Here is a 26,328-nt window from a genome sequence, read left to right as displayed (position 1 = left end):
TGAACTTTTAAGGCTGACTGTGACCCTCTTAGCTTAGCTCTCTCTGCTTGAGCACTTGGGGAGTTGACACTTACAGAAGAAAATGCATGTTATAGAGGCTTATATGGGTCTATTAGGAAACCCTGACTCTGACCACTTGACTGAAATCCACTGACAAGTTTTTTCTTTCTGGGTCACTTAAGAAATGACACCAATTGGGTGTAAAATGTGTTCTAAGTCATAAGTACCTCAGTTAAGGAACACTGGAAATGCACATCATCTCAGGACCTTATTTCAATGAATATAGGAGGATTCAGATCCAGCAGATTTTAAGGTGGATAATTTTTTCCACATTAGGGGAGCTTCCAAGCTGTTATTTGCCAGAAAGTGAATTTTATCTTTGTTCACATTTTCACTTCACATGCACTTATTGCAAAATTTGGAGACAGACCAAAAAGTTCTGACTCTGTGGAGGGCAATGTTACAGCTCTACTCTGAATTCTGAATCTGTGTCCAGATTGCTCCATTATCCACATCCTGTAACCTTCAAGAAAGATGTCTGACTGGTTGATATTCCACAATGTTCTCTTTTCAGAACAAGGCCCCAGCAATATTGGCAGAGAAATGAGCACTGAGGCTGGTCCTTATACTGGATCTAAAGAACCAGCATGAATTAAGTTAGGGCAATAAACAAAACAAGCAGGAACAAACAAAGAGTGGTCACAAGACACAGTTGTGAAGAGCCAAAGTCCATAACAAAACCCGAGGATAAAGAAATAAACTGGGATATGGAACATATTTCTTACTTCTGTGTGGTATATGGGAGGGGGAGAAAGCAGAAAAGGTGCCGGTTTGCCACTTACAGCACATCAAGGAAACGACAGGTACCATAGACACATGTCAGATTGCTGGTTGAAGCCTCCTCTTCCCACACACAGCACAGCACAAAGCATGCATTGCATTATGACTTGCATTATTTAGTATTTGTCTCCTCTCATGGGAAAATTCAAAGATGTGAGCAGCAATTCTTCCGCTATGAAGTTTTACTTGGAACTGAATTTTTCAACAATTGGCAAAACACAAACTCCCGTGACTCATACATGTGTGCATATATTTATTGTTAAACTGATACTGTCCACTTACTAGTGGAAGTGTTTTCTGAAAAGATGAGCCTGTGTGTTGTTTTAAAACACAACAATGTCAATGATTACAATATATTGACACCCAGTGCTCTGAGGTTCAAATTTTAACAGTTTCTGCTCACTACTGAGTTCCTTATCATCTGAGAGTTTTCCCATTGAAATAATTCTATTTTTGTAACTCATCCATTATTCAGAAGGAAATGTATTTGAATTGTAATGCTTTGAACACTCTATAAACTGAAAATGCAAAAGCTTCCTGGCTGATTAAGCCCATTCTTTTGGCAAAACAATGAATGCTTTAAGATACTTGTCTGTTCTGAGAAGATGCATTTGCCACATGGACATTTTGAAGAAGTTTTGCTGGCCTAATGTTGGGCTATGTCTAAGATTCATAGCTGATGTGACAGACGAATGTGAGTCTCTTCAGCTTGGCAGAGGGTATGATGAAGCCGACCAGCAAAGGCAGGTTTATTCATTCCTTACACAATGCTATGACACTTTTGCTTTTTCAATATAAAACATATAGAAACTCATGTTTCCAGGAACCTTGTAGTCTAAAAAGTCAAACATGCGGTTAATCAATGAATATTTCAAGAATACCTACACTACAAGGAGGACTAGGGGTACAGAGACTAGTTTGCACAAAAGTTAAAATGTAATATACTCACTTATAAGTGGATGTTAGACATATAATATAGAATAAACATACTAAATTCTGTACACTTAAAGAAGCTAAACAAGACCCTGTAAGATGATCAGTCCTCACTCAGAAAGGCAAACAGGATGGACATTGGAAGAAGGAGAAAACAGGAAACAGAACAGGAGACTACCACAGAGGGCCTCTGAAAGACTCTACCCTGCAGGGTATCAAAGCAGATGATGAGACTCATAGACAAACTTTGGGCAGAATTCAGGGAATCTTATGAAAGAAGGGGGAGATAGAAAGACCTGGAGGGGAGGAGAGGAGCTCCACAAGGACAGCGACAGATCCTAAAAGTCTGGGCACAGGGATCTTTTCTGAGACTGATACTCCAACCAAGGACAATGCATGGAGATAACGTAGAACCCCTGCATAGATGCAGCCCATGGCAGCTCGGTGTCCAAGTGAGTTTCATAGTAATGGGAACAGGGACTGTCTCTGACATGAACTCAGTGGCTAGCTCTTTGATCACCTCTCTCTGAAGCTGGGGGTGCAGCCTTAGGGGCTACAGAGGAAGACAATGTGCCCAATCCTGATGAGACCTGATAGGCTAGGGTCAGATGGAAAGGGAGGAGGACCTCCCTTATCAGTGGATTTGGGGAAAGGCATGGGAGAAAAAGAGGGAGGAAGAGCAGGATTGGGAGGAGATGAGGGAAGGAGCTACAGCTGTGATACAAAATTAATGGACTGTAATTAATTAAAAAAGGAATAAATTTTAAAAAAGAAATAATATACACTGGGCAGATGCCTATAATCCCAGCACTCAGGAAATCAGAGGCAGGCATATCTCTGTGAGTTGGAGGCCAGCCTAATCTACAAAGCAAGTCTAGGACAGTTACAGAGAGAAACCCTGTTTCAGAAAAAGAAAGAGAGAGAGGGAAGGAAGGAAAGAAAGAAAGAAAGAAAGAAAGAAAGAAAGAAAGAAAGAAAGAAAGAAAGAAAGGAAAACACACAGATGATGTCTGACTTGGAGACATGTCTCATAGATGGAGAAATAAAATCAAAGCAGAGTGTTCTGATGAGGTTGGCAACAGGTCTGTTCAGCAGTAGTGAACTGTGTTTTCATGTTACCTCTCTGGCCAAAATGCTTAAATTCTTATTAACATAAAAGGAAGCAGATACAAATCTGTAAAACAAGCAACAAGTGAGAGCTGAGCTAGAAACAAGTGATGTGAATGGAGAAATGTCCTCCAGAGATGCAAAAGAAGAGTAAAATAATAAAAGAAAAATTTAAAACAATGGGAATAACTAGATGGATTTCACAGAGTACTAGTACTCAGGAGAGCTGGAAAAGGAACAAAGAAGCAGTAATAAACCAAGTGAAGTGGTTCAAGGGATAAAGTCGCTTGCCACCAACTGCGATGACCTCATGAGCTTACTGTGATGAACACAAATGCCCACATCCATAAACACACAAAATAAGTGAAAACATTTTTAATCAAAGAACTGGTATATCTGGAGCTTAATGAAAGCAGAGCAAGAAACATTCAGACTGAATATGTCAAAACAAATAAACCTGAAAACTGAGCCAAATAAACCTAACTAGAATTAGATGGTATTGTTAGGTTCAGACAGTAGGGAAGGACAACTTCCCCTAGCAGTGGACTCAGGGAGAGGGATAGGGGAGGAAGAGGAAGAAATGTGGGACCAGGAGGAGACAAGGGAGGGGGCTGTAACTGAGATACAAAGTGAATAAATTATAAAAAGTAATAATAATAAAAAAGAAAGGATGGCATTAGTAACAATGATGTCAACAGTTTCTAACCAGTGCCAGGCATAGTAGTGCATGACTGTAAATCAGGTACTTGGAGGAAGAGTCAAGAACATTAGTAGTTCAAGATTATCCTCAGCCACATAGGGAGCTCAAGATAACTTGGGTTACATGAAACCTAGTCTCAAAGAGGAGGACGAAGAAAGAAAGAAAGAAAGAAAGAAAGAAAGAAAGAAAGAAAGAAAGAAAGAAAGGAAGGAAGGAAGGAAGGAAGGAAGGAAGGAAGGAAGGAAGGAAGGAAAGAAGGAAGGAAGGAAGGAAGAAAACATACTGTTAATTGAGCAAAGACAAAAGGTCAAAATTAATTCTCACAGGCAAGATTATTAATAGAGCTTTACAGAGGAGGAACATATCTCCCATTCATCAGAGGGAAAATATTAATATAATGAGATGATCATGAGGGGAAAAGTCAGCTCATTTTTTAAGGTATGAGAGAATAAAGTTGCAGAATTTGTTAATGAACTACGAAGTTTCCCAAGGGGAAAATGAACATTAAGGCTTTATAGAGAAGATAGATATTCCCATGTTTGGATATGATGAATGAACTGCTATAGGAGCAGAGGGGGTTCAAAGACAACAGAGCAGCTTGGAAGAAACAGAAAATGAGTGAGAGCAGTTGGAAGATTTCATGATCAAGGAAGAACAAAGTAGAAGTCAGAGAGAATAGCTGAGAATAACCTGAGAATAGCTGGGGCCTGAAAGAAGACATGCAAGGACTGTGAAGCCTTTAAACAGCAGAAGACTGAAAACAACTGCACTGGGGACAGAACTATTTCAAAATCTAGAACAAAATTTCTTTCTTTCTTTTCTTTTCCTTCCTTTCTTTCTTTCTTTCTTTCTTTTCTTTTCTTTCTTTCTTTCTTTTTTTTTTTTTAGACAGGGCTTCTCTGTGTAGCCTTGGCTCTCCTGGACTCGCTTTGTAGACCAGGCTGGTAGGCCTCAAACTTACAAAAATCCTCCTGCCTCTGCCTCCATGAATGAAAAATTAATTTCTAAGACATATATATTTAAAACCTTATATACCAAATAAGACAAAAAATAATTAAATGTTTTTCTTTTGTTTTGAAATTCTGTAAAATATATTCTGATCACAGTTTACCTTCTCCCATCTTCTCCCAGATCTTTCCCACCTCCCCACTCTCACAATTTCATTCTCTCTCTCTCTCTCTCTCTCTCTCTCTCTCGCAATTAAGAAAAGCAAACAAACCAGAATAAATAAACAACAGTGAAAACACTCAAGAAACACACACCCAAAATAAACCATAAAAACACAAAAATTAAAGCTCCTCTCTGGCAGGCTTCTGTCCTGTTCCCTGTTCTCTCCCTCTTCTGACGTCTATCCTGTTTGCCTTTCTGAGTGAGGATTGAGCATCTTACCCAGGGGCCTCCTTCTTCCATAGCTGCTTCAGGTGTACAGATTTAGTATGATTATCCTATATGTCTAATATCCACGTATAAGTGAGTATATACCATGCCTGTCTTTCTGCTTCCGGGATATCTCACTCAGGGGTCTTTTCTGAGACTGATACTCCAACCAAGGACCATTCATGCAGATAACCTAGAACCCCTGCACAGATGTAGCCCATGGCAGTTCAGTGTCCAAGTGGGTTCCCTAGTAATGGGAACAGGGACTGCCTCGAACATGAATTCAGTGGCTGACTCTTTGATCACCTCTCCCTGGGGGGTGGGGTGCAGCCTTAGGAGGCCACAGAGGAAGATAATACAGCCAGTCCTGCTTGAGACCTGGTAGGCTAGGGTCAGATGGAAGGGGAGGACGACCTCCCCTATCAGTAGACAGGGGGAGAGGCATGGGAGAGATATAGAAGGGAGGGTGGGATTGGGAGATGATGAGGCAGGGGACTACAGCTAGGCTACAAAGTGAATAAATTGTAATAAATAAAAAAATAAATTTAAAAAACATTTTAAAAACACAGAATTAAAAGGAATAATATACAAACAAAAGATCAGTAAGGTTAAAAAAAAAGCCAACAAAGCAACATGAGGCAAAAACTAGGCATTCTACAGTCTGTATAACCACAGAATTGGATATACAGTAAAGGACTATAGGAAAGGGGAGCATCTCCCAAGGAAAAGGAAATGGAATACATAGTTATGAGATATGGGGGACAAACTGGAACAGAAAGGGGTGGAGAAAGAAGAGGGTTGTTAGGGAGAGAAATACAGGGAGGGACAGCTAAATCTAAGGGCCATTTGTGCTATGGCATATAAAAACCTGCAAAAGAGGTTTCTTAATATATATATAATTAAATATATATGATTAAATCTAAATGAAGTCAGTAAGCAACAGAGAAAGCAATGGCCCAACTAAACATCTGTCACCAAGAAAAACTTCCAGTGTCAGAAATGGGTTACTTCTAATTGAGTTGTTGGCCAATGTTGATTCCATGGGGTCTGGTGGAATCTGAAAATAACTCAGGCTATCACCACGGCTATTAATCAATTGCTTTCTACCTACGAATAAGAAGGTTCTACTGCTGAAGACAACATTTGTATATCAAACTCAGAGAAATTGAGCTGCTGTGAATTAGAGCCCCAATTTAAAAAAATTTTAGAAAATAACATTATTTGTGGTGGGTGACACTATAAAAAGAAGCTTTAGGAAATTTTAGAGCAAGTTAAAGGTAAAATGAGTACTGGAAATTATTCAGACAAATTGAATTATGGAAAAATCAGGTAAAATATGAATAGTGAAATTCATTAAAAAATACAATAAACACAGCAGGCACCATTCCACAGAAAATGCATACTGACTTTCTCTAATTAGTACCTTGAATATTTACCAGCTTAAAACCATTTATTAAGTTAGGAAGCAGATTTTCATCTGTGAAAGTACAATAAGCCAAAGCTCAAACCATTTCAGTAATATAGCAATTAGCCATTTTGAAAACAAAATCTCAAACTATTAGAGTAGTTTATATAGGAACAAAGTAATAAGTATAGTTAACTAGATAGATCTCAATGATCCAGTTCCAAAATTATGTGGTAAACATGGGTGAAAATTGTTATTAACCAAAAATATTAAAGATAAGCCATATGATAAAACATCACAATGATGGAATCAAGTAAATACAAGAGCTGGTTTGTTTTTATCGTTGTTGTTCATTTGTTTTTGTGGGATTGTTTTGTTGGCAGTATTGAGGCTTAAACTCAGCCTCCCACTCATGATGAAAACTCTCTACCACTGAGCTGTATCACCAGCCTTTGGAAAGGGTTTGTTTGCCAGTAGATTCTTACCAAGTTACCTACCCAGGCCTTAAGCTGTTGCCTGAAGAGGCCTGGAACTCATGAACCTCCTTCCTGGGCCTCCTGAGTAGTGGAACTTTAGGCTTGGGCTATCTGGTCCAGCCAAGCTTTTTAAAAATAAATAATTAAAATAAGCAAATCTCTTAAAATCATACTTGCGAAAACCTAACTGGCAACTAGGAAGTAAACATAACCTATTAGATTTCTCTTTTAAAAGAACAGAAAGCAAATAAACTTGTCAAGGATAGAAATATTAATAGATGGTTTTCTACTAAAGCACAAAGTACTAAACTCTGACTAGTAGAAAATTTGAAGAAATCATAAATTCAGATCATACAGATGTGATCAAATTGCCTGCCACCACACAGAGATTGCCCAATACAGATTATATCCTCCAAAATACACCTAAACGAGATGATTTGTGTAATGTTCCAGATCTTTAAAATAAGGACAGCTCTAATGATACGAAGAAAGAATAACATTCCAAAGTGTGTTTTCTTCAAAATTTAAAGTTAGCTGCTTAAAAAGTAATTTTTGTTATCACACATTAAATATCTGTTCTAAACACCGCGCCAAGAAACATTTATACATTGTCACAATAAATTTGATTCCTGTGAACACCTTGGACAGTGCCCACACACTGCACTTCCAGTAAATGCTGATGAACAGGAAAGGGTGTGGCATAGGTGCATATTCGTCCACGTGTGTGGGGATTGGATGCTGTCACCCACCCCCCAAAAAAGATACCCTCCTTAGCTTCAGCTTTCTTTCAGGTATATGTAATCCATTACCAAAAGTTGTTAGTTTTGTGCAAGAAATTAGGGCTTCACAAGTCTAAAAACCCTATGTATTACCAAGCACTAGTTACCATTTGTACCATTTTTATATAAAGGCAATAAAAATCACATCTGGAGATACAGAAGTTCTAATCAGACCATGTTAAAACGCATATGAAAAGAAAGAACAAGACCATATTTTCTAACCTAGTAGACAAACTACTAAATAATGCATCAGATAATATGACAGCTAATGTATTTTAAATATATGAATAACAGAAAGAATAATTTAAGCATACACAAAAAGGAAGATGTTTGTGTGTGTTCTTCATCAGATCTCTAAGAAACAAATTAAAATCACAGAAAATCCCTAAAAGTACAGTTAACATGCTTTATATTATCTGTGAAACTAAAATAAATAAATATTTTCTTGTACACTCAACATTTATAGAAATCAGTTAAACATTTCTCACACAAAAGCAATATTACTGTGCTTTTAAAATAAAACATAACTATTTTAGGGTCTGTGGACATAGATGAATGGTAGAGCTCTTGCCTAGTATGTAGAATCCCCTCCCTCAAAAATTTTCCTTCCTATAATACAATAAAATATGAGCATGCTATATTTTTTCACAGTTTATTCATTATATATCCCAATTGAAGTCCCTTCCCTCAACTCCTCCCAGTCCCACCCTCCCTCCACATCCCCCCTAAACATTCCTTTAATTATTTTATTTTTATTAATTACAGTTTATTCACGTTGTATCCCCCCTGTACCTCCCTCACTTCTTCCCTCCCAATTCCACCCTCCCTCTTTCCCACCCATGTCCCTCTCCCAGTCCACTGAAAAGGGAGGTCCTCCTCCCCTTCCCTCTGACCCTAGTCTATCAGGTCTTATCAGGAGTGGCTGCACTGTGGCCTGGTAAGGCTACTCCCCCCTCAGGGGGAGGTGATCAAAGAGCATACCAATCAGTTCATGTAAGAGACAGTCCCTGTCCCCATTACTATGGAGGCCACTTGATACTGAATTGTCATAAGCTACTACTGTGCAGGGGTTCCAGGCCATCTCCATGAGTGGTCCTTGGCTGGAGTATCAGTTTCAGAAAAGACCCTAAAAGATCCTAAAAGGCCCAGACTTTTAGGATCTGTCGCTGTCCTTGTGGAGCGCCTATCCTTTCCAGATCTTACTATCTCCCACTTCTTTCATAAGATTCCCTGTACTCTGCCCAAAGTTTGGCCATGAGTCACAGCATCTGTCTCAATACCCTGCAGGGTAAAGCCTTTCAGAGGCCCTCTCTGGTAGGCTCCTGTCCTGTTCCCTTTTTTCTCCCTCCTCTGATGTCCATTCTCTTTGTCTTTCTGAATGGTGATTGAGCATCTTAGCCAGAGTCCTCCTTCCTGATTAGCATCCTTAAATGTACAGATTTTAGTATGTTTATCCTATATTATATGTCTAATATCCATTTATGAGTCAGTATATACCCTGTGTGTCTTTCTTATCTATGTATTCATTACTTAAGTTCATGGTGAGTTCAGAATGACAAAGGTTGAAAAGGCCTAAAGGTTAACAGGGTCCAAAACATTTTAAGAATATATGTCTTCTCAATTAAGGTTGAACTGGCTACATATTTTCCAGCTATCTCTTAGTTTATAGTGAGTTCAGAACAAGGATTTTCTCTATCTCTCATTCCAAGAAACAAAATAAATTTAGAATGGCTGTATGTTATGCCATAAGCTGACAAGGTATAAAGATTTACAAGAGAACAGTTTCTTCATTATGATATTAAGGTTTGTACTTAATTTAGATATTTATAGGTATGGAAAGGTTAAACCAACTTGCCTATATTTATGGTGTATACCAGGATTCATGGTGCCATCCCTACAGTGAGGGCTTTTCTGAAGCCACAAATCTCTCTCAAGCCTGTTTCCTGGTGAGGCATCTGGAGGTCCACAAACCTCCATAAACTTTCTAAAATTGTTTTAGACGTTATAAAACAATATAACTTTTAAAAATGTTTGAATCAAATCAGTAATTCCATAATCAGAAATTAATTCATCTGAACAGCAGTTCATCTTCAATAAGATCCTGTGAGAAGTTTATTCGATCAGAATGGATAAATACCCACAAAGTGATGGTTCACACCATTCCAGATTTTATTGAGATTCAGCAGCAATGCAGAAATGACAGGGTATCAGAGGTTGGAAGCAATTCTGGAGTGCATCACAGTACAGAGCCTGAAAAATACCAATTACCTTCCAGAGAGCCAACACGCCTATTGAACTTCCCAAAATCGATGGTTCTTGACATTGTGTCAGACGCTGGAAGCAATTCTGGGGTGCATCATGGTACAGACCTTGCAAAATATCGGACTACCTTCCAAAAGGCCTACATGCCTCTTGAGCGACTTTAACAGAGCAGCTCTTGACAGCTATTTCTAGCGAACACATCTTGCCTGATGGATTGGTATTGTAGGCTGCAGCATGCATGTAGGCAACAGCTTCAGTGTAAACCCTTCCCCTGCCAACAGGCTGAAGAGCACTTCCCAGCTGTATACAGACCAGCCAGCAGGGAGAGTTCTCTGACCAGTTAAAAACTGACTTCTCAAGGTCCTGAAATCTAAGTATGAAATATCTTTGCAATAAGACATTACCATCTAGTTGTGTTGGACAACCTAATGTAATGACAATCACCTGTACTGTTTTGAGTACCCCTGGGGCCTCCCTGACCAATAACTCATAGAAAGGTAATCCATGGCACTAAGATTTTCATTTAATAATTCATATTATGTGGGAACAGCATTGTCCACCCATACAGGGTTATTCCTCTGTTCAAACCTGTTTTTGTTGTTGTTGTTGTTGTTGTTGTTGTTGTTAATGATGATGATGATATATTTTTAATTATCTCAAAAACAGGGTTTCTTAAGATTTTCCCATGCATCCTTAGTTTTGATTAATCCACATGCTATCCCTTTTTTCTCCCACTCTGTACACTAATCCCCACTTAAACCTTTAGCTCCTAGTATTGACCCCTCTATTATTTCATATCATGTACGTTCCACTATGCACTCTTATTATATTTAAGATTAGAATTGCAAGGTCACAGACTTCCATGCACCTTCTTTATGCACACTTCTTTTTGGATAGCCCTTTCCTTGCTCTCTCATTTTCTTTTTCCCATCACAATACAACCCACTTGAACCTTTCTGTCTCCTGTATTCCCCCTCTATTTTCACTTCACCTATATTTTAATAGCCCCTCTCCCTAATTGCAGCCCCACCAAAAGCCCACTTAGGTCCCTGGATTACACTGGTCCTCTAGGTTAGATTTTTATGTTAGCAAGGATAAAATTTTTGAAGAATAAAAAAAAATAAAAATGCAATTTAAAAAAGCCTGGCCCAGATAATTTTGTAACTGAGTCACAACACCTCTATTAGCAGAGCAAAATCCTGATCTACTAAGATTTATCTTACTCATTTCTTAGGAAATTCCCTTGCTTCCCTTCTTTTAAAAATACTTCTTAGCTCACTTTAAAAATACAATAAAATTTCTCTCGATGTATTAAAGGGAGAAAGAGCTAATAGTATCTCTGATTTATCTTTTTAATCTTAAATATTTTAGATTTATTTACTTTATTTTACATACAAATGTTTGTTTTGCCTGCATGTATGTTTGCACTCCATTGTGCATGATAAGCGCTTGTGAAGGTCAGAACTATAACATATTTGGAACTAGAATTAGCATGATTGTGAGCCACAGTGTGTTTGCTGGGAAGTGAACCCAGGTCCTCTGCAAGACCAGGAGTGCTCTTAACCAAGGGATCATTTCTCCAGCCCTCTATAATTTATCTTTAAAATGCCCTAAATGCATTTAGTCAATCAATAATGATGTCACACAAACTTCCTGGTGACATCTACCAAATGCCTGCCTGCTCCAGGTCATATAATCTCTCTGACTTCACATGCCATTCCCACATGTGCCTTAAGTGCAGCCCTATTGTCTCAAGAGTGTCATTTATTAGAAACGCTCTTGTATCTTTCCCTATAGCCACACATTTTCTATTTGTACAGAATCACTCCAATTAATATAAATGACGTGTATTTCTACCACCAAAATGTGTGTGTGTATGTGTGTAGGTGAATATATACTATATATACTTGAGGAAAACACTCATGTAGTGTTTTCTTTGGTCTTTGACCTCTATCAATGTCCCATTGTTCTCTTTTGTACAGCATAGCCCTCTAAGAAGAATTATGTCTAGCTTCTCTCTTTGCCTTCTCCCCAAAGCTGGTGCACTGATATACAAAATTATCATTTAGAAGCCACCAGCAAGCCACACATTCCTAGACCCAATGGTTCATGCTAAACCATTATTTTACCTAGATTGTTGGAAGCATTTGAGACCCTTCATGACCTTTTTGCTTGGTGTCTAGAGTAAAGCATACTCTTTCCCCATGTCTGCTTCCATCTTCTTCATCCCCCTTTCTGTGTCTTTCTTGCCTATCCCAACACCACCTATTAGAGCACCCAGGACGGCGGCTTCTTCTTCTTCTTCTTCTTCTTCTTCTTCTTCTTCTTCTTCTTCTTCTTCTTCTTCTTCTTCTTCTTCTTCTTCTTCTTCTTCTTCCTTTTCTTCCTTTCCTCTTACTCCTCCTACTTCTCCTCCTACTCCTTCTTCTTCTGACTTTCGACTTTCAACTTTTGCTTTTGTACAGTATTCACTGTGATCTCACTGGCTCCTCTTAATTACCAAGTATAGGCTCATAATACTCAAATTTGCATATCCCGCTTAGACCTTATTAACTCCAGATGAACCATATTATCCACTGTACGTCTAAGTCAAACTTTAGTGTCATCCTTTACTCTCCTTTTTCTCAAAAACCACGGCTACATCATAATCAAATCTGTCCATTCCAACCTAAAAACATATCAAGATCTAAGTCTCCATCTACCACAGTTATCCCTCAGCCAACACCATCATCACCTTTTGTCTGGGTATGTGGAATGGGCTCCTAACTAGTCTTGTTCCTGCTCTTGCCATTTTAATTTGTCATTCAGCAACATGGTAATCCTATTAGCACAGAAAGTCAAGTCATAGCACTTCTCTGTTCAAACTCCACCAATAACTGTGCATCTCACATGGGAAGAAATAAGTCCTTTTAAAAAAAATAGGAAAAAAGCAAGCTCATACTTCTATACATTTTCTCTGATTCCATCTTCAACTACCTCACCATGAAAGATGTCAAGCACATACCTATGTCAGTGATGTGGGACTTTGTTTTTTAATAAACGGTCATTTTCTGAGAGAAAAGTCTTGCCATCTTTGCTTTCCCTCCTTTGCAACTATTACTTCAAAACAGCCGGCATGTATTACTTTTGTGAAATGTTTTTCTTTCTCTCTTTGTAGAGTATAAGTATATAAACTATTGCCTCCTCTATTCACTTAGGATCTCAAACAATGTGAGGCATACAGTCACTATTAATGACTAATTCAATGTTTGAATGATTGATGTGTCATTTTAAACACATTTCTTCTATTTTTTTAATGAATGAAAACATCTTTTAATTAGCATGTCAAGATTTTTGTATGTCTTCCAAACTAGATCATTAATATATTAAACACTGATCTGGTATATACTGTGAGCTGTCTCAAAGATCATTTCGTGTAATTTTCAAGCTAAAAATGTTATTTAGGTTGCCTTACTCTACAACACTTATTATTGACTCATAACATAACTGGAGTCTTTTAATAAAGTCAAATTAACTACAGAGCTTCATTCTTTTATGTAGAATGGTGCCTTGAGGGGTTTGCTAAACTTCTTACTTTAAAAAATCATGTGCAAAACACAGGGCTAAGCTAAGTTCTTGTTTCTACAGTAAGATTTAAGCCAGATGAATCTGTGTACCCACCAATATCAAATACAATATAATATTCTTTACATGGTCTTGGAGTCATTGTCTCTTCTTTCTTGTGTACATTTTACTTGTTTTCAAGTCAATATAACAATTGCAAACCTCTGGCTATGTCATTAAACTGCTCTGGAATCTCTACGTTTCTTGTTTTATTATTAAAAATAAAATTCAGTCTTATGAAGCAGTTGTTTGAACCTCTGGATTCTATGTGCCACCTGTTTTTTTCTACATTAAATTTTCATGTTTTCCACTTCACATTCCAATAAGATTGTCATTTTTACTACCCTCTCTTACAGTTTTTACCTCTTTATAATGTGAATCTTGAAGATATCAAGAGAGTTCATATTCAGATTGGAGCAGCTGACTGATAAGCAGAGAAAGTGATTTTATTATTGTTTTGGATACAAGCTCTCAATTCTATTGTACAAACTTGAGATTATGTTTGCCCATTTTTTTACAGCCACATTGCTCTCCAGGATTATAATGCACTTCTAGTCAGCTACACCCTACAGGTCTTCTTTATATCATCTTGTAAAGCTGAGTTTTGTGTGTTCTCAGAATGGTGTATGAACTAAATTAAACCCTGAGCATCTGTCCTCTTAAAATCTTCTTTATGAAGATTAACTATGTATACCATCCCTTCTTCACTTTGGTTATTTATAGAACAACAGAGAGAGAAAACAATTAGACATGAGGAAAGGAAGGAAAAACTATCTTTCCTCACACAGGAATTATGGTCAGCTTCTTTCTCCTTCCAAAGTACTACCTAGACACCAGGCAAAGGAAGAGTCAGGTTCCTGGCCCAAAAAAATTCCCTCAGTGGCTCCCAACCACCTTCAGTGAGACCTCAGATCTGACATAATTTGTTTTCCACCCCTTGTCCCTGGGCTTTTTTTTTTTAACCACTTATGCCTCATGGCAAAAGTTTGGATTTTGTACATGCATCTTTGCCCAGTTAAGTGTGTCTTTTCCCAGCTTCTCTTCCTGGAAAGGAAAAGCTTAATTTTCAAGACTCAGCCCTGCTCTTGCTTCTCTAATATTTTTTCCTTGGAATCCTGGATCAGAATATCCAAGGTTGGGAAAACCCTGACATATTGCTCATTACTTGAATTGCTGGAATTGCTTATGTACTTTTTTCCAAAAAAAAAAAAAAAAAAAAAAAAAACTAGACTTTGCGCTTTTTAAGTCAACGAGGTGACTTTTATCTCAACAGACATAGGTGCTAAGCATGGCAGCAAGTGGTTTGTATCCATTTATCTTGCCAATAAAATGATTCCTCATTTTCTTTTTCTTTCTTGCTCACCCAAGAAGAGTCCATGCTAATACAGAAGAGCATGGTGGAATTCAATGTAAGCAAAAAATTGCATTTGAACCTTTTAATCTTTCAGGTAATAGAGTGAAAACCCAGACTTAGCTACCCAAAGAAAACATAGTGAGGGTGACTATAGCTAAAAGCTATCAGTGAGATGGTTTTCATTTACCTCACTATAAAATGAAAAATAAAAAACACATATTATCTGTCCTAAATGCAAATTCTCTAACAGAATTTCTTCATTACAATATCACAGTAAACTATGCACTAGGTTTTATGGGCTGCAGTGACAGGAAATATTAAGAATATGGGTTGATTTTCTTTTTCTTTCTTTTTTGTGACAAATGCCTGCCACTGAGACATTGGGCATTGTCCTTCGACAATAACAAGAAATGACTTTACCAGACTGTGGAATTCATGAATCTATGAAGACTTCTACAGACTTCTAATGCCTTTTACTGAGATGATTCAGGGACTTCTAATTAAGACTCCATCATCATTGAGACCCAAATTCTCTTAAACTAATGAAATGTTCTTCTTATTACAACCTTCACTTTATGTTTCTGTGATCACAGAATTGACCCAATGAAACTCTCCAATTTACTGCCAGCATTTTCATCCCCTGGGTTGTGCCAGCAGCATGTGTGTGTGCATGTTTTCAGAAATCTAAAAGTAAATATCTCATTAGAAATATCATCGTACTTTATACTTGTTCTTCTTTTACAGCACCAAGGGAATTGTCAATTGATTAATCTATATGTGATTTTTAATGACTTGGATCCTTGCTTCTCTAAAGTAGAAAACTGTTTTAAAGTCTAAGATAGCTGAGACTTCATTACTTGTTGCATAATAGAATTTATTTAAGTAGTAGAGCCCTACTGGGGCGCGCTAGCATGAGTGATTGCCATTACATGCAATTTACCACAACAAATGGTTTCATTGCCTTTAGTACCAGTAGCATCTTCAAATGTGATTGACACTTAACACTAATGAAAATTAGGGCATATTTCACACTTTGTGATTTTTCTATATTCCTTCAGTGGCAACATGACTTCTCAGCAAGACTTCTTTTGAATTTGTAAATTATGAAATATACATGTGGCAGACAATTCATGAATGTGTTCTCTAAGCAGCTAGATAGGTGCTTCAAAATGCCTACTATGCTACACCCCACATTTCAATATAATTCCTTCTCATTTTAAATATGCTGAAGCAACTGATAAGGGTTTATCCTAAGGCAGGACTTGGTCTCCAGCTAAGAACACCATAGCACTACATCAGAAGGTATGCTGTGTGTTATATGCATTGTTTGCAAGCCTTGTGATGAAACAAAAAAATAGTTTACCCTCTTTTCTAAAGATAAAATTGTATCTTTAAGTCAAGTAACCTGCTCAGGGTCACTACTATTAAATAACTGGGTCAAGATTCAAATGCAGGTCCATCTGACACCAAAAAAGCCTGAGCTTTTATTCTGAAATGATCATATTTAAGTATAGGTGTTAGCTGTTGCTATATTCTCTTTCTGCTCAAGAAGGACAGATGCTGTGACCAAGCTTTTTCTGTCTAGTCAGTGTCAAAAGGTATACTGAAAGTATTCAAGCTCCCAAGGTTACAAGTCATGGGGCATTCAGTTAGTGATTTTCCTTTCTTTGACTTCTGGCAGAGTCTTTCTCTAGAGTCAGGGCCAGTTGTTTTCCTCTAATGATGAGGGCAGGTAGCCTAAGGCTGTCCCGGGAACAGCAAGTTTATTTATTATCTTCTTCTTTGTTCTGTGGATAATATCCAGTATGCATCTCTGATTGGCCCCATGAGGAGTCATATGCTAATTTTTCTACTCTGCAAGGAAAAACATTGTACAAAAGCCAGCTTTTCCCTAATTTATAAATGCAATTTTAAACAATTATAAAAGAACATATATATTTATTAAAACTCATTTCTATGACAAAAATTTCATCGAACAGATTTTATCACAATCAAAAATACTGAACAGTAGAAGCAAATGTCAAAGATGTTCAACACCTCCATAAGTTGAAACCTGTAAAAATATGTAATTCAGTGAATGCTTTTAAAAAACAATTAAAATATTTAGAGTAAAACCAATTGTCAAGCACCATCCAGAACTAGACACTGAAGGTAAGATCTCATTAGTTCAATGAAATAAAACACTTCCAGAAAGTTTATATTATTCTTGAAGAAAGAATAGACAGACAAAATCTTTGTTTTTAAAAGGAGGACTCCCCAGGGAAGAGCATACTAATTGGTTTTCCAATACCAAATGGTCAGTCCTGAATACTCACACAAGTAACATTATACAGACTAAGCAATTTGTGCATATATGTATACCACAACAATTATTGAAAAAAAGTGGATTTTTATTAATTTTAAAGAGAGCAAGAAAGTGTATATGAGAAGGTCTGAAGGGAGAAAAGAAAAAGAGAAAGTGGTGTGATTATAAAATCTCAATAAATAAAAGAAATATTTTTAGTAGGGCTTCTTTTCATTAAGACAGAGAAGCACAGATCACCACTGGGTCTTGACTTTGGCATTGCCTCTATTTCTTAATTTCTTACTTTCTACCTTTGATCCTCTTTACCAGGTTTTTAGCCAACACCACTTTCAGAGGTCTCAGTGGTTCCATCAAAGTAAAAGGTTCCACCATCATCAGCTCAGAAAACAACCTTTTCATCTGGAACTTACAGCATGACCCTATGGGAAAGCCAATGTGGACTCGCCTGGGCAGCTGGCAAGGGGGGAGGATTGTCATGGACTCTGGGATATGGCCAGAGCAGGCCCAGAGGCACAAAACTCACTTCCAGCACCAGAACAAGCTACACTTGAGAGTGGTGACCTTGATTGAACACCCATTTGTTTTCACGAGAGAAGTAGACGATGAAGGCTTATGCCCTGCTGGACAACTCTGTCTAGACCCTATGACTAATGACTCTTCCATATTGGACAGCCTGTTTAGCAGCCTCCACAGCAGTAATGATACAGTGCCAATCAAATTCAAGAAGTGTTGCTACGGGTATTGCATTGATCTGCTGGAACAGCTGGCAGAAGATATGAACTTTGACTTTGACCTTTATATTGTAGGGGATGGAAAGTATGGAGCTTGGAAAAATGGTCACTGGACTGGTCTGGTTGGTGATCTCCTGAATGGAACTGCCAATATGGCAGTCACATCTTTCAGCATCAATACGGCACGAAGCCAGGTGATAGATTTTACCAGCCCTTTCTTCTCAACCAGTTTAGGCATCTTAGTAAGAACTCGAGACACAGCAGCTCCAATTGGAGCCTTCATGTGGCCACTCCACTGGACCATGTGGCTGGGGATTTTCGTGGCTCTGCATATCACTGCCATCTTTCTCACTCTGTACGAATGGAAGAGCCCCTTTGGTATGACTCCTAAGGGACGAAACAGAAACAAAGTCTTCTCCTTCTCTTCAGCCTTGAATGTCTGCTATGCCCTTTTGTTTGGCAGAACAGCGGCCATTAAACCTCCAAAATGCTGGACTGGAAGGTTTCTTATGAATCTTTGGGCCATTTTCTGTATGTTTTGCCTCTCTACATACACAGCGAACTTGGCTGCTGTCATGGTAGGAGAGAAGATCTATGAAGAGCTTTCTGGGATTCATGACCCGAAGGTAATTGTTCCCTTTACTCCAGCTTTCTTTGTTGCCATGATAACTTTATATGTTTTGTCAAATTCTGTGGTATACATGTATTCTTCATGTAATTAAAAGTATTCTGTAAGTATAAGGCCAAAGAGATGGTTCAGTTAGTAAAGTAAGTAAACCACAAGATGAGGACATGCATTTTTGTCCATAGAACTCACACAAAATGCTTGAAGGGAAGGGTTAACATATTTTGGCCAGTGAGTTCAGGGCCACTGAAAGACCTGTATATAAAAACAAGTTTGATGACATCCTGAGGGGTAAGGAAACTTCAAGGTCTACTGCTTGCATCCACATGAACACACACAGAGAGGAATGCACCTACATACATGTGTTCACATGTATGTGAACACGCAAATATTCTCTGTGCCAACAGCATAAACCAGTTAAACAGATTTTACCAAGTTAAGCTAAATGGGTTATGGTTATTGTTGTCATTATTGTTATCTTTTACTATTTTCTCAAGTAAAACAAAGCTGGAGGTATTGTAGGTATTTGTTTTAAAGATAATATTGCTTATACAAGCATCTATTACTGTAGCTTCTCCTGGTTGTTTAATCATTTGACAGAATGGCTATTGAAGAATGGTTTTGCAGTACAATAATAGTTCATAGAATTTTACCCACAGAAATTCTAACAACTTGATTAATTACTTTGGGAGAAAATTAATAGAAATAATCAGAGAAAGTAAATTTTAAATAGCAAAGCATTTGTTTTATTATTAAAATACTCAAAGCAATGGAAAGAGCTGACATGTTATTTAAGCACACAGCTGTGAAGAACCTCACAGAACCCAAAGGAGTTCTGAACTGGGGTTCCAAGACTAGCTAAGGGCAGGGTGTACTTACAGAGTAAGGAAAACTGTATAGTCAGCCACCTAGGGTTAAAAAAGGGTCCTTACAGTAACTTTGGAATGTCCAAGATAGAAATTTTTATCTGTCTTATATGTCTCAGATATCCAACTGTAGGGGTTGAAGGAAGCAGAGAGGAAGACACATGCAAATCATGATGTGATGATTAACTATTTTTAGCTTGGCTGGGTGTAGAATGACCTAGAGTGTGTGTCTCCAGAAAGGTCTAACTGAGGAGGGAGGGAGGATGAACCCTGAATGTTGGAAACACCATCCCATGGTCTGGGGACCAAAAGTGAATAAAAATAGAGGCCAGAAGAGCATTAAGAATTACATCTCTTTGTTTCCTGACTGTAGGCATAAGACCAACTCATGCCCCAAACTCATGCCATTATGGCTTCTTTGCAACTATCTGTATCCCCTCAACATAAAATGTAATAGTCCCTTTTTCCATTAATTTGTGATTTTTGTCAGCTATTGGGCTACAGCAATAAGAAAAACAATTAATACACCAGTAACACTCAGGCAAGGACAGCCATATCAATGATTTCTATGAATTAAAACAGGATCTCTTTTAATGTGTGACTAAGTAGAAACTCAAGTCTACCCAATGTGAATAAGGCCAGGGAACCCATTGGAATCAGGCCTGGGGGTAGATTGAAGCCCTTCTAGAGATACAGATAATAAGCAGAGTGCACCCAAATGTACAGGAAATAGCTGGTACAGATAGAAACACTAAGAACACACCATGATCACAGCAAGTGGAGCAAAGTCTTTCAAATGGCGCAGTCATCAGCATGCCTTTCCTGATACCTCCCGCCACTCAGAGTTCAAGGTATTGATTCATATGTTACACACTTCTATTGAATACTACCAATTCATTCCATAAAACATCAGGAAATCTATCAACTGTTCTCAGCAACTGGTGGAGTGGCCCAGAGGACTGGTGGCATCTACAGAGTATTCTCATGGTCAGTTGTGAAAAGAACATAAAGTCTACACAACAACCAAAAGAACATGTACCTATATGCAGCTACGAACTTCCTGATGTGTAAAATGAGCCACAAAAATGGACTCAGATAAAAAAGAAAAATGCTTCACTAACAAGGAGAGGAATTGTGTTGCTTCTTTATGCACACGCAGGACTCGATGTTATGAGCTGGAATTCAGCCAAATGCAAATAAGTTCTTTAGAAGAAAACAAATGCAGCACCTCAAAGAGAGACTCTGGTGACACGCTAACATTCACACTTTAGAGCAGTGCTAGTATCTGTCATTTATCACTTCCGCAGTAGTCCTGTAGATCTCTTGAAGATTCGGTCTTGATAAACTTACGTAGATTTTGTGCAAAAATCCTGGCAATGTGACTTCGCAGTTAAAAACTGGAAATGGAAGCCATTCATCCCACTGTACTACAAAAACAATCAAATCTGTGCCTGTTGTGCAGATTGGAGATGTAAAAGGCTGAGAACAATTCTAACTACGGTTTCATTCATCAGAAGTAGGTTGGCCATAATTAAGTTATGGGCATCATGCATGAGAAACCTGAAGCAGTGGCTATTCAGGAGATTAAGAAGAAAAAATGACAGGTAAACCATACACAGAAGAATGACTTTTAAGAAAAAAGACATAGTTGTGGAGCTGAGGAGATGGTTCAGTCAGTAAAGTGCTTGCTGTGCAAGCATGAGGACCTGGGTTTCAGTCCTCAGTACAACATAAAAAGCCAGGAAGTCCCTCTTCGCATTACTGTATAACCCACTTGGACACTAAACTGTCATGGGCTACATCTGTGCAGGGGTTCTAGGATATTTCCATGCATGGTACTTGGTTGGAGTATGAGTCTCTGAGAAGACCCCTGTGTTCAAAGTTCTGGTTCTGTTGCTCTCCTTGTGGAGTTCCTGTCCTCTCCAGGAACTTCTTACATAAGATTTCCCACTTCTTACATAAGATTCCATGCACACTGCCCAACAGTTGGCCATAAGTCAGCCTGCTCTTTGATCACCTCCCCCTGAGGGGGGAGTAGCCTTACCAGGCCACAGTAGAGGATAATGCAGCCACCCCTGATGAGATCTGATAGACTAAGATCAGAAGGAAGGAGAGGAGAACCTCCCCAATCAGTGGACTTGGGGAGAGGCATGTGTGAAGAAGGGAGAGGGAGGGTGGGATCGGTAGGGAGGGGAGGAGGTAGGGGCTTATGGGGGATACAAAGTGAATAAAGTGTAATTAATAAAAATAAAAATAAACACTGGGTTCCAAGAGAATCCTAGGAGCAAGCCAAAAGAAAAAAAAAAAAAAAAAGGCAGTCATGGGAATGTCTTTTGGCCAGACTGGCAAAAGGAGACACAATGATCCATAGGGTTTTTTCGCCAGCTAGTCTAACTGAATAAGTGAGCCCAAGGTTCACTGAGCAACACTGTCTCAAAAAATAAAAAAATAAAAAATAAATAAAAGAAACAGAGTTAAAGGAACTAAAAGAAAAACAGGAAAATACAATCAGACAGGTGAAAGAAGTAAACAAAACAACTCAAGACCTGAAAATAGAACTAGAAAAATTAAAGAAAACACAAATGGAGGAAATAATGGAGAGGAAGAATTTAGGGAAGAAAACAAGAACTACAGAAATAGCATAACCAACAGACTACAAGAGATGGAAAAAAGAATCTCAGGTGTAGAAGATACAATGGAAGAAATCGATGTATCTGTCAAAGAAAATGTTAAATCCAAAACATTCCTGACACAGAACATCCAAGAAATCCAAGACAATATGAAAAGACAAAACCTAAGAATAATAGGTATAGAGGAAAAAGAAGACTCCCTTCTCCAAGGCCCAGAAAATATTTTTAACAAAATCATTGAAGAAAATTTCCCCAAGTTAAAGGAGATGCCAGTAAGAATACATGAGGCCTACAGAACACCCAACAAATTTGAACAGAAAAGAAAATTCTCCCACCACATAATAATCAAAACAGTAAGTATACAAGGAAAAAATACTAAGAGCTGCAAGGGAAAAAGGCCAAGTAATATATAATGGCAAACCCATTAGAATCACACCTGACTTTTCAACAGAGACTATGAAAGCCAGAAGGGCCTGGACAGATATCATGCAGACCCTAAGAGAACACAGATGTCAGCCCAGGCTACTGTACCCTGCAAAACTCTCAGTCCTCATAGACAGAGAAAAAAAGATATTCACTGACAAAAACAAATTTCAACAATACCTACACACAAATCCAGCATTACAAAAGAAACTGGAAGGGAAAATACAACCCAAGAAAATTAGCTTCTGTCAAGAAAACACAGGAAATAATTAACCTTACTACAGCAAAACAAAAAGCAACCAAGCACACAACCTTATGAACACAGCCAACATCAAAGTCAAAGGATCTAACAGCCACTGGTCATTAATCTCTCTCAACATCAATGGACTCAACTCTCCAGTAAAAAGACACAGATTAGCAGAATGGATACGTAAACAAAACCCAGCAATCTGTTGCATACAAGAAACACACCTAAGGCACAAAGATAGACATTACCTGAGGGTAAAAGGTTGGAAGATGACTTTCCAAGCAAGTGGACCCAAGAAACAAGCAGGAGTAGCCATTCTAATATCTGATAAAATAGACTTTCAACCAAAATTAATAAAAAGAGATGGGGAAGGACACTTCATAAACATCAAGGGAAAATTTCACCAGAAAGACATCACAATCTTGAACATCTATGTCCCAAATACAAGAGCACCCACATTTATAAAAGAAACATTGATAAAATTTAAACCACATATAGATCCCCACACATTAATAGTGGGAGACTTCAACACCCCACTCTCAACAAAGGACAAGTCAACAAAACAGAAATTAAACAAAGAAACAGTACTCTGACAGAGGTCATGAATCAACTGGACCTCACAGACATTTACAGAACTTTACACCCAAACACAAAAGAATTTACCTTCTTCTCAGCACCTCATGGAATCTTCTCCAAAATAGACCATATAGTTGGTCACAAAGCAAGCCTCAACACATACAAGAAGATTGAAATAATCTCTTGTATCTTGTCTGATCACCATGGAATAAAGCTGGACCTCAACAACAACAGAAATAGCAAAAAGCCTACACACACATGGAAACTGAACAACTTGTTACTAAATGACAGCTGGGTCAGGGAAGGAATAAAGAAAAAAATTAAAGTCTTCCTAGAACTCAATGAAAATAAAGACACAACATACCCAAACTTGTGGGACACAGTGAAAGCAGTGCTAAGAGGAAAGTTCATAGCACTAAGTGCCTTCAAGAAGAAATTCGAGACAGCTCATTCAAGCAACTTAATGGCCCACTTAAAAACCCTAGAAAAAGAAGAAGCAGACACACCAAAAAGGAGTAGACGGCTGGAAATAATCAAACTCAGGGCTGAAATCAATCAATTAGAAACAAATAAAACAATTCAAAGAATCAATGAAACCAAGAGCTGGTTCTTTGAGAAAATCAACAAGATTGACAAACCCTTAGCCAAGCTAACTAAAAGGCAGAGAGACCACCCAAATCAACAAAATCAGAAATGAAAAGGGGGACATAACTACAGACACTGAGGAAATCCAAACAATCATTACGACTTACTTCAAAAGTCTATATGCCACAAAATTTGAAAATCTAAATGAAATGGATAATTTTCTTGATTGATTTGACTCACCAAAGCTGAATCAGGACCAGGTAAATCAATTAAATAGTCCTATATCCCCCAAAGAAATAGAAGCAGTCATCAAAAGTCTCCCATCCAAAAAAAGCCCACGACCAGATGGCTTCAACGCAGAATTCTATCAGACCTTCAAAGAAGAGCTAACTCCCAGAGCAATAAGACAACTAAAGGAGATAAAGGGGATACAAATTGGAAAGGAAGAGGTCAAAGTGTCACTATTTGCATATGATATGATAGTATACATGAGTGACCCCAAAAATTCAACCAGAGAACTCCTTCAGCTGATAAACACCTTCAGCAAACTGGCAGGGTACAAAATCAACTCAAAAAAATCAGAAGCCCTCCTGTACACAAAAGACAAAAGGGCTGAGAAAGAAATTAGGGAAACAACACCCTTCACAATAGCTACTAATAAAATAAAGTACCTTGGGGTAACTCTAACCAAGCAAGTGAAAGACCTGTTTGAGAAAAACTTCAAGTCTCTGAAGAAAGAAATTGAAGAAGATCTCAGAAGATGGAAAGATCTCCCGTGCTCATGGATTGGTAGGATTAACATTGTGAAAATGGACATCCTGCCAAAAGCAATCTACAAATTCAATGCAATTCCCATCAAAATACCAACTCAAGTCTTTACAGACCTTGAAAAATAGATTCTCAGCTTCATATGGAGACACAAAAAACCCAGAATCTCCAAAACAATCCTGTACAACAACAGATCATCTGGAGGTATCTCCATCCTGATCTCAAGCTGTACTACAGAGCAATAGTAATAAAAACTGCATGGTATTGGCATAGAAATAGAAAGGAGGATCAATGGAACCGAATAGAAGACGCAGAAATAAACCCACACACCTATGAATACTCGATTTTTGACAAAGAAGCCAAAACCATTCAATGGAAAAATGACAGCATCTTCAACAACTGGTGCTGGTCCAACTGGATGTCTACATGCAGAAAAAATGAAAATAGATCCACATTTATCACCCTGCACAAAACTAAAGTCTAAGTGGATCAAAGACCTCAACATAAAACCAGATATGCTAAATCTGTTAGAAGAAAAAGTGGGGAACAGCCTAGAACTCATTGGCACAGGAGAAAACTTCCTGAACAGAACTCCAACAGCACAGGCTTTAAGAGCAACAATCAATAAATGGGACCTCATGAAACTGAAAAGCTTCTGTAAAACAAAGGACACCGTCATCAAAACAAAACGACTGCCCACAGATTGGAAAAGAATCTTCACCAACCCTTTATCTGATAGAGGGCTAATATCCAGTATATACAAAGAACTAAAGAAGCTAAAAAGCAACAAACCAAGTAATCCAATTAAAAAATGGGGAGCAGAGCTAAGCAGAGAATTCTCTGTAGAGGAACATAGAATGGCAGAGAAACACTTAAAGAAATGCTCAACATCATTAGTCATCAGGGAAATGCAAATCAAAACGACCCTGAGATTTCACCTTACACTCATCAGAATGGCCAAACTCAAGTGACAACGCATGCTGGAGAGATTGTGGAGAAAGGGGAACCCTCCTCCATTGCTGGTAGGAATGTAAACTGGTACAACCACTTTGGAAGTCAATCTGGCGCTTTCTCAGAAAACTAGGAATAGTGCTTCCTCAAGACCCAGCTATACTACTGCTAGGCATATACCCAAAATTTGCTCAAGTACACAATAAGGACATTTGCTCAACCATGTTTGCAGCAGCTTTATTTGTAATAGCCAGAACCTGGAAACAACCCAGATGTCCATCAGTGGAGGAATGGGTACAGAAATTGTGGTATTTTTACACAATGGAATACTACTCAGCAATCAAAAAGGAGGAAATCATGAAATTTGCAGGCAAATGTGGGATCTAGAAAAGATCATTCTGAGTGAAGTATCCCAGAAGGAGAAAGACAAACATGGAATATACTCGCTTATATAGACCTAAAAGATATGATAAACATAATGAAATCTATACACCTAAAGAAGATAATCAAGAAAGCAGACACGGGGTATGATGATCAATCCTCATTTAGAAAGATAAATGGGATATGCATTGAACGTATGACAGGAGTCTACCGCAGAAGGCATCTGAAAGACTCTACCTAGCAGTGTATCAAAGTAGATACTAAGACTCATAACCAAACCCTCGGCAGAGTGCAGGAAATCATTATGAAAGAAGGGGAGTTTGATGTGGAAAGGATAGGAGCTCCACAAGGACCAAACATATCTGGGCACAGGGTCTTTTCTGAGATGGACACTCAACCAAAGA

The 26,328-nt window shown here is 38.2% G+C and overlaps 1 protein-coding gene across 1 annotated transcript in view; it reads left to right on the top strand.

Annotated features, from left to right (window-relative positions):
- Window positions 1-26,328, top strand: part of Grin3a (glutamate ionotropic receptor NMDA type subunit 3A) — a 243,367-nt gene that overhangs the window by 75,921 nt on the left and 141,118 nt on the right. The window contains exon 3 of the mRNA XM_055605421.1: window positions 17,451-18,498. Within this exon, the coding sequence (XP_055461396.1) occupies window positions 17,451-18,498 (1,048 nt within the window). The remainder of the gene's footprint in view (window positions 1-17,450; window positions 18,499-26,328) is intronic.

The sequence above is a fragment of the Psammomys obesus genome, unplaced genomic scaffold, assembly GCF_907164565.1.
Source record: "Psammomys obesus unplaced genomic scaffold, mPsaObe1.curated_primary_1811, whole genome shotgun sequence".
Classification (NCBI taxonomy): Eukaryota; Metazoa; Chordata; class Mammalia; order Rodentia; family Muridae; genus Psammomys; species Psammomys obesus.
This window is presented reverse-complemented; position numbering and strand designations above follow the sequence as displayed.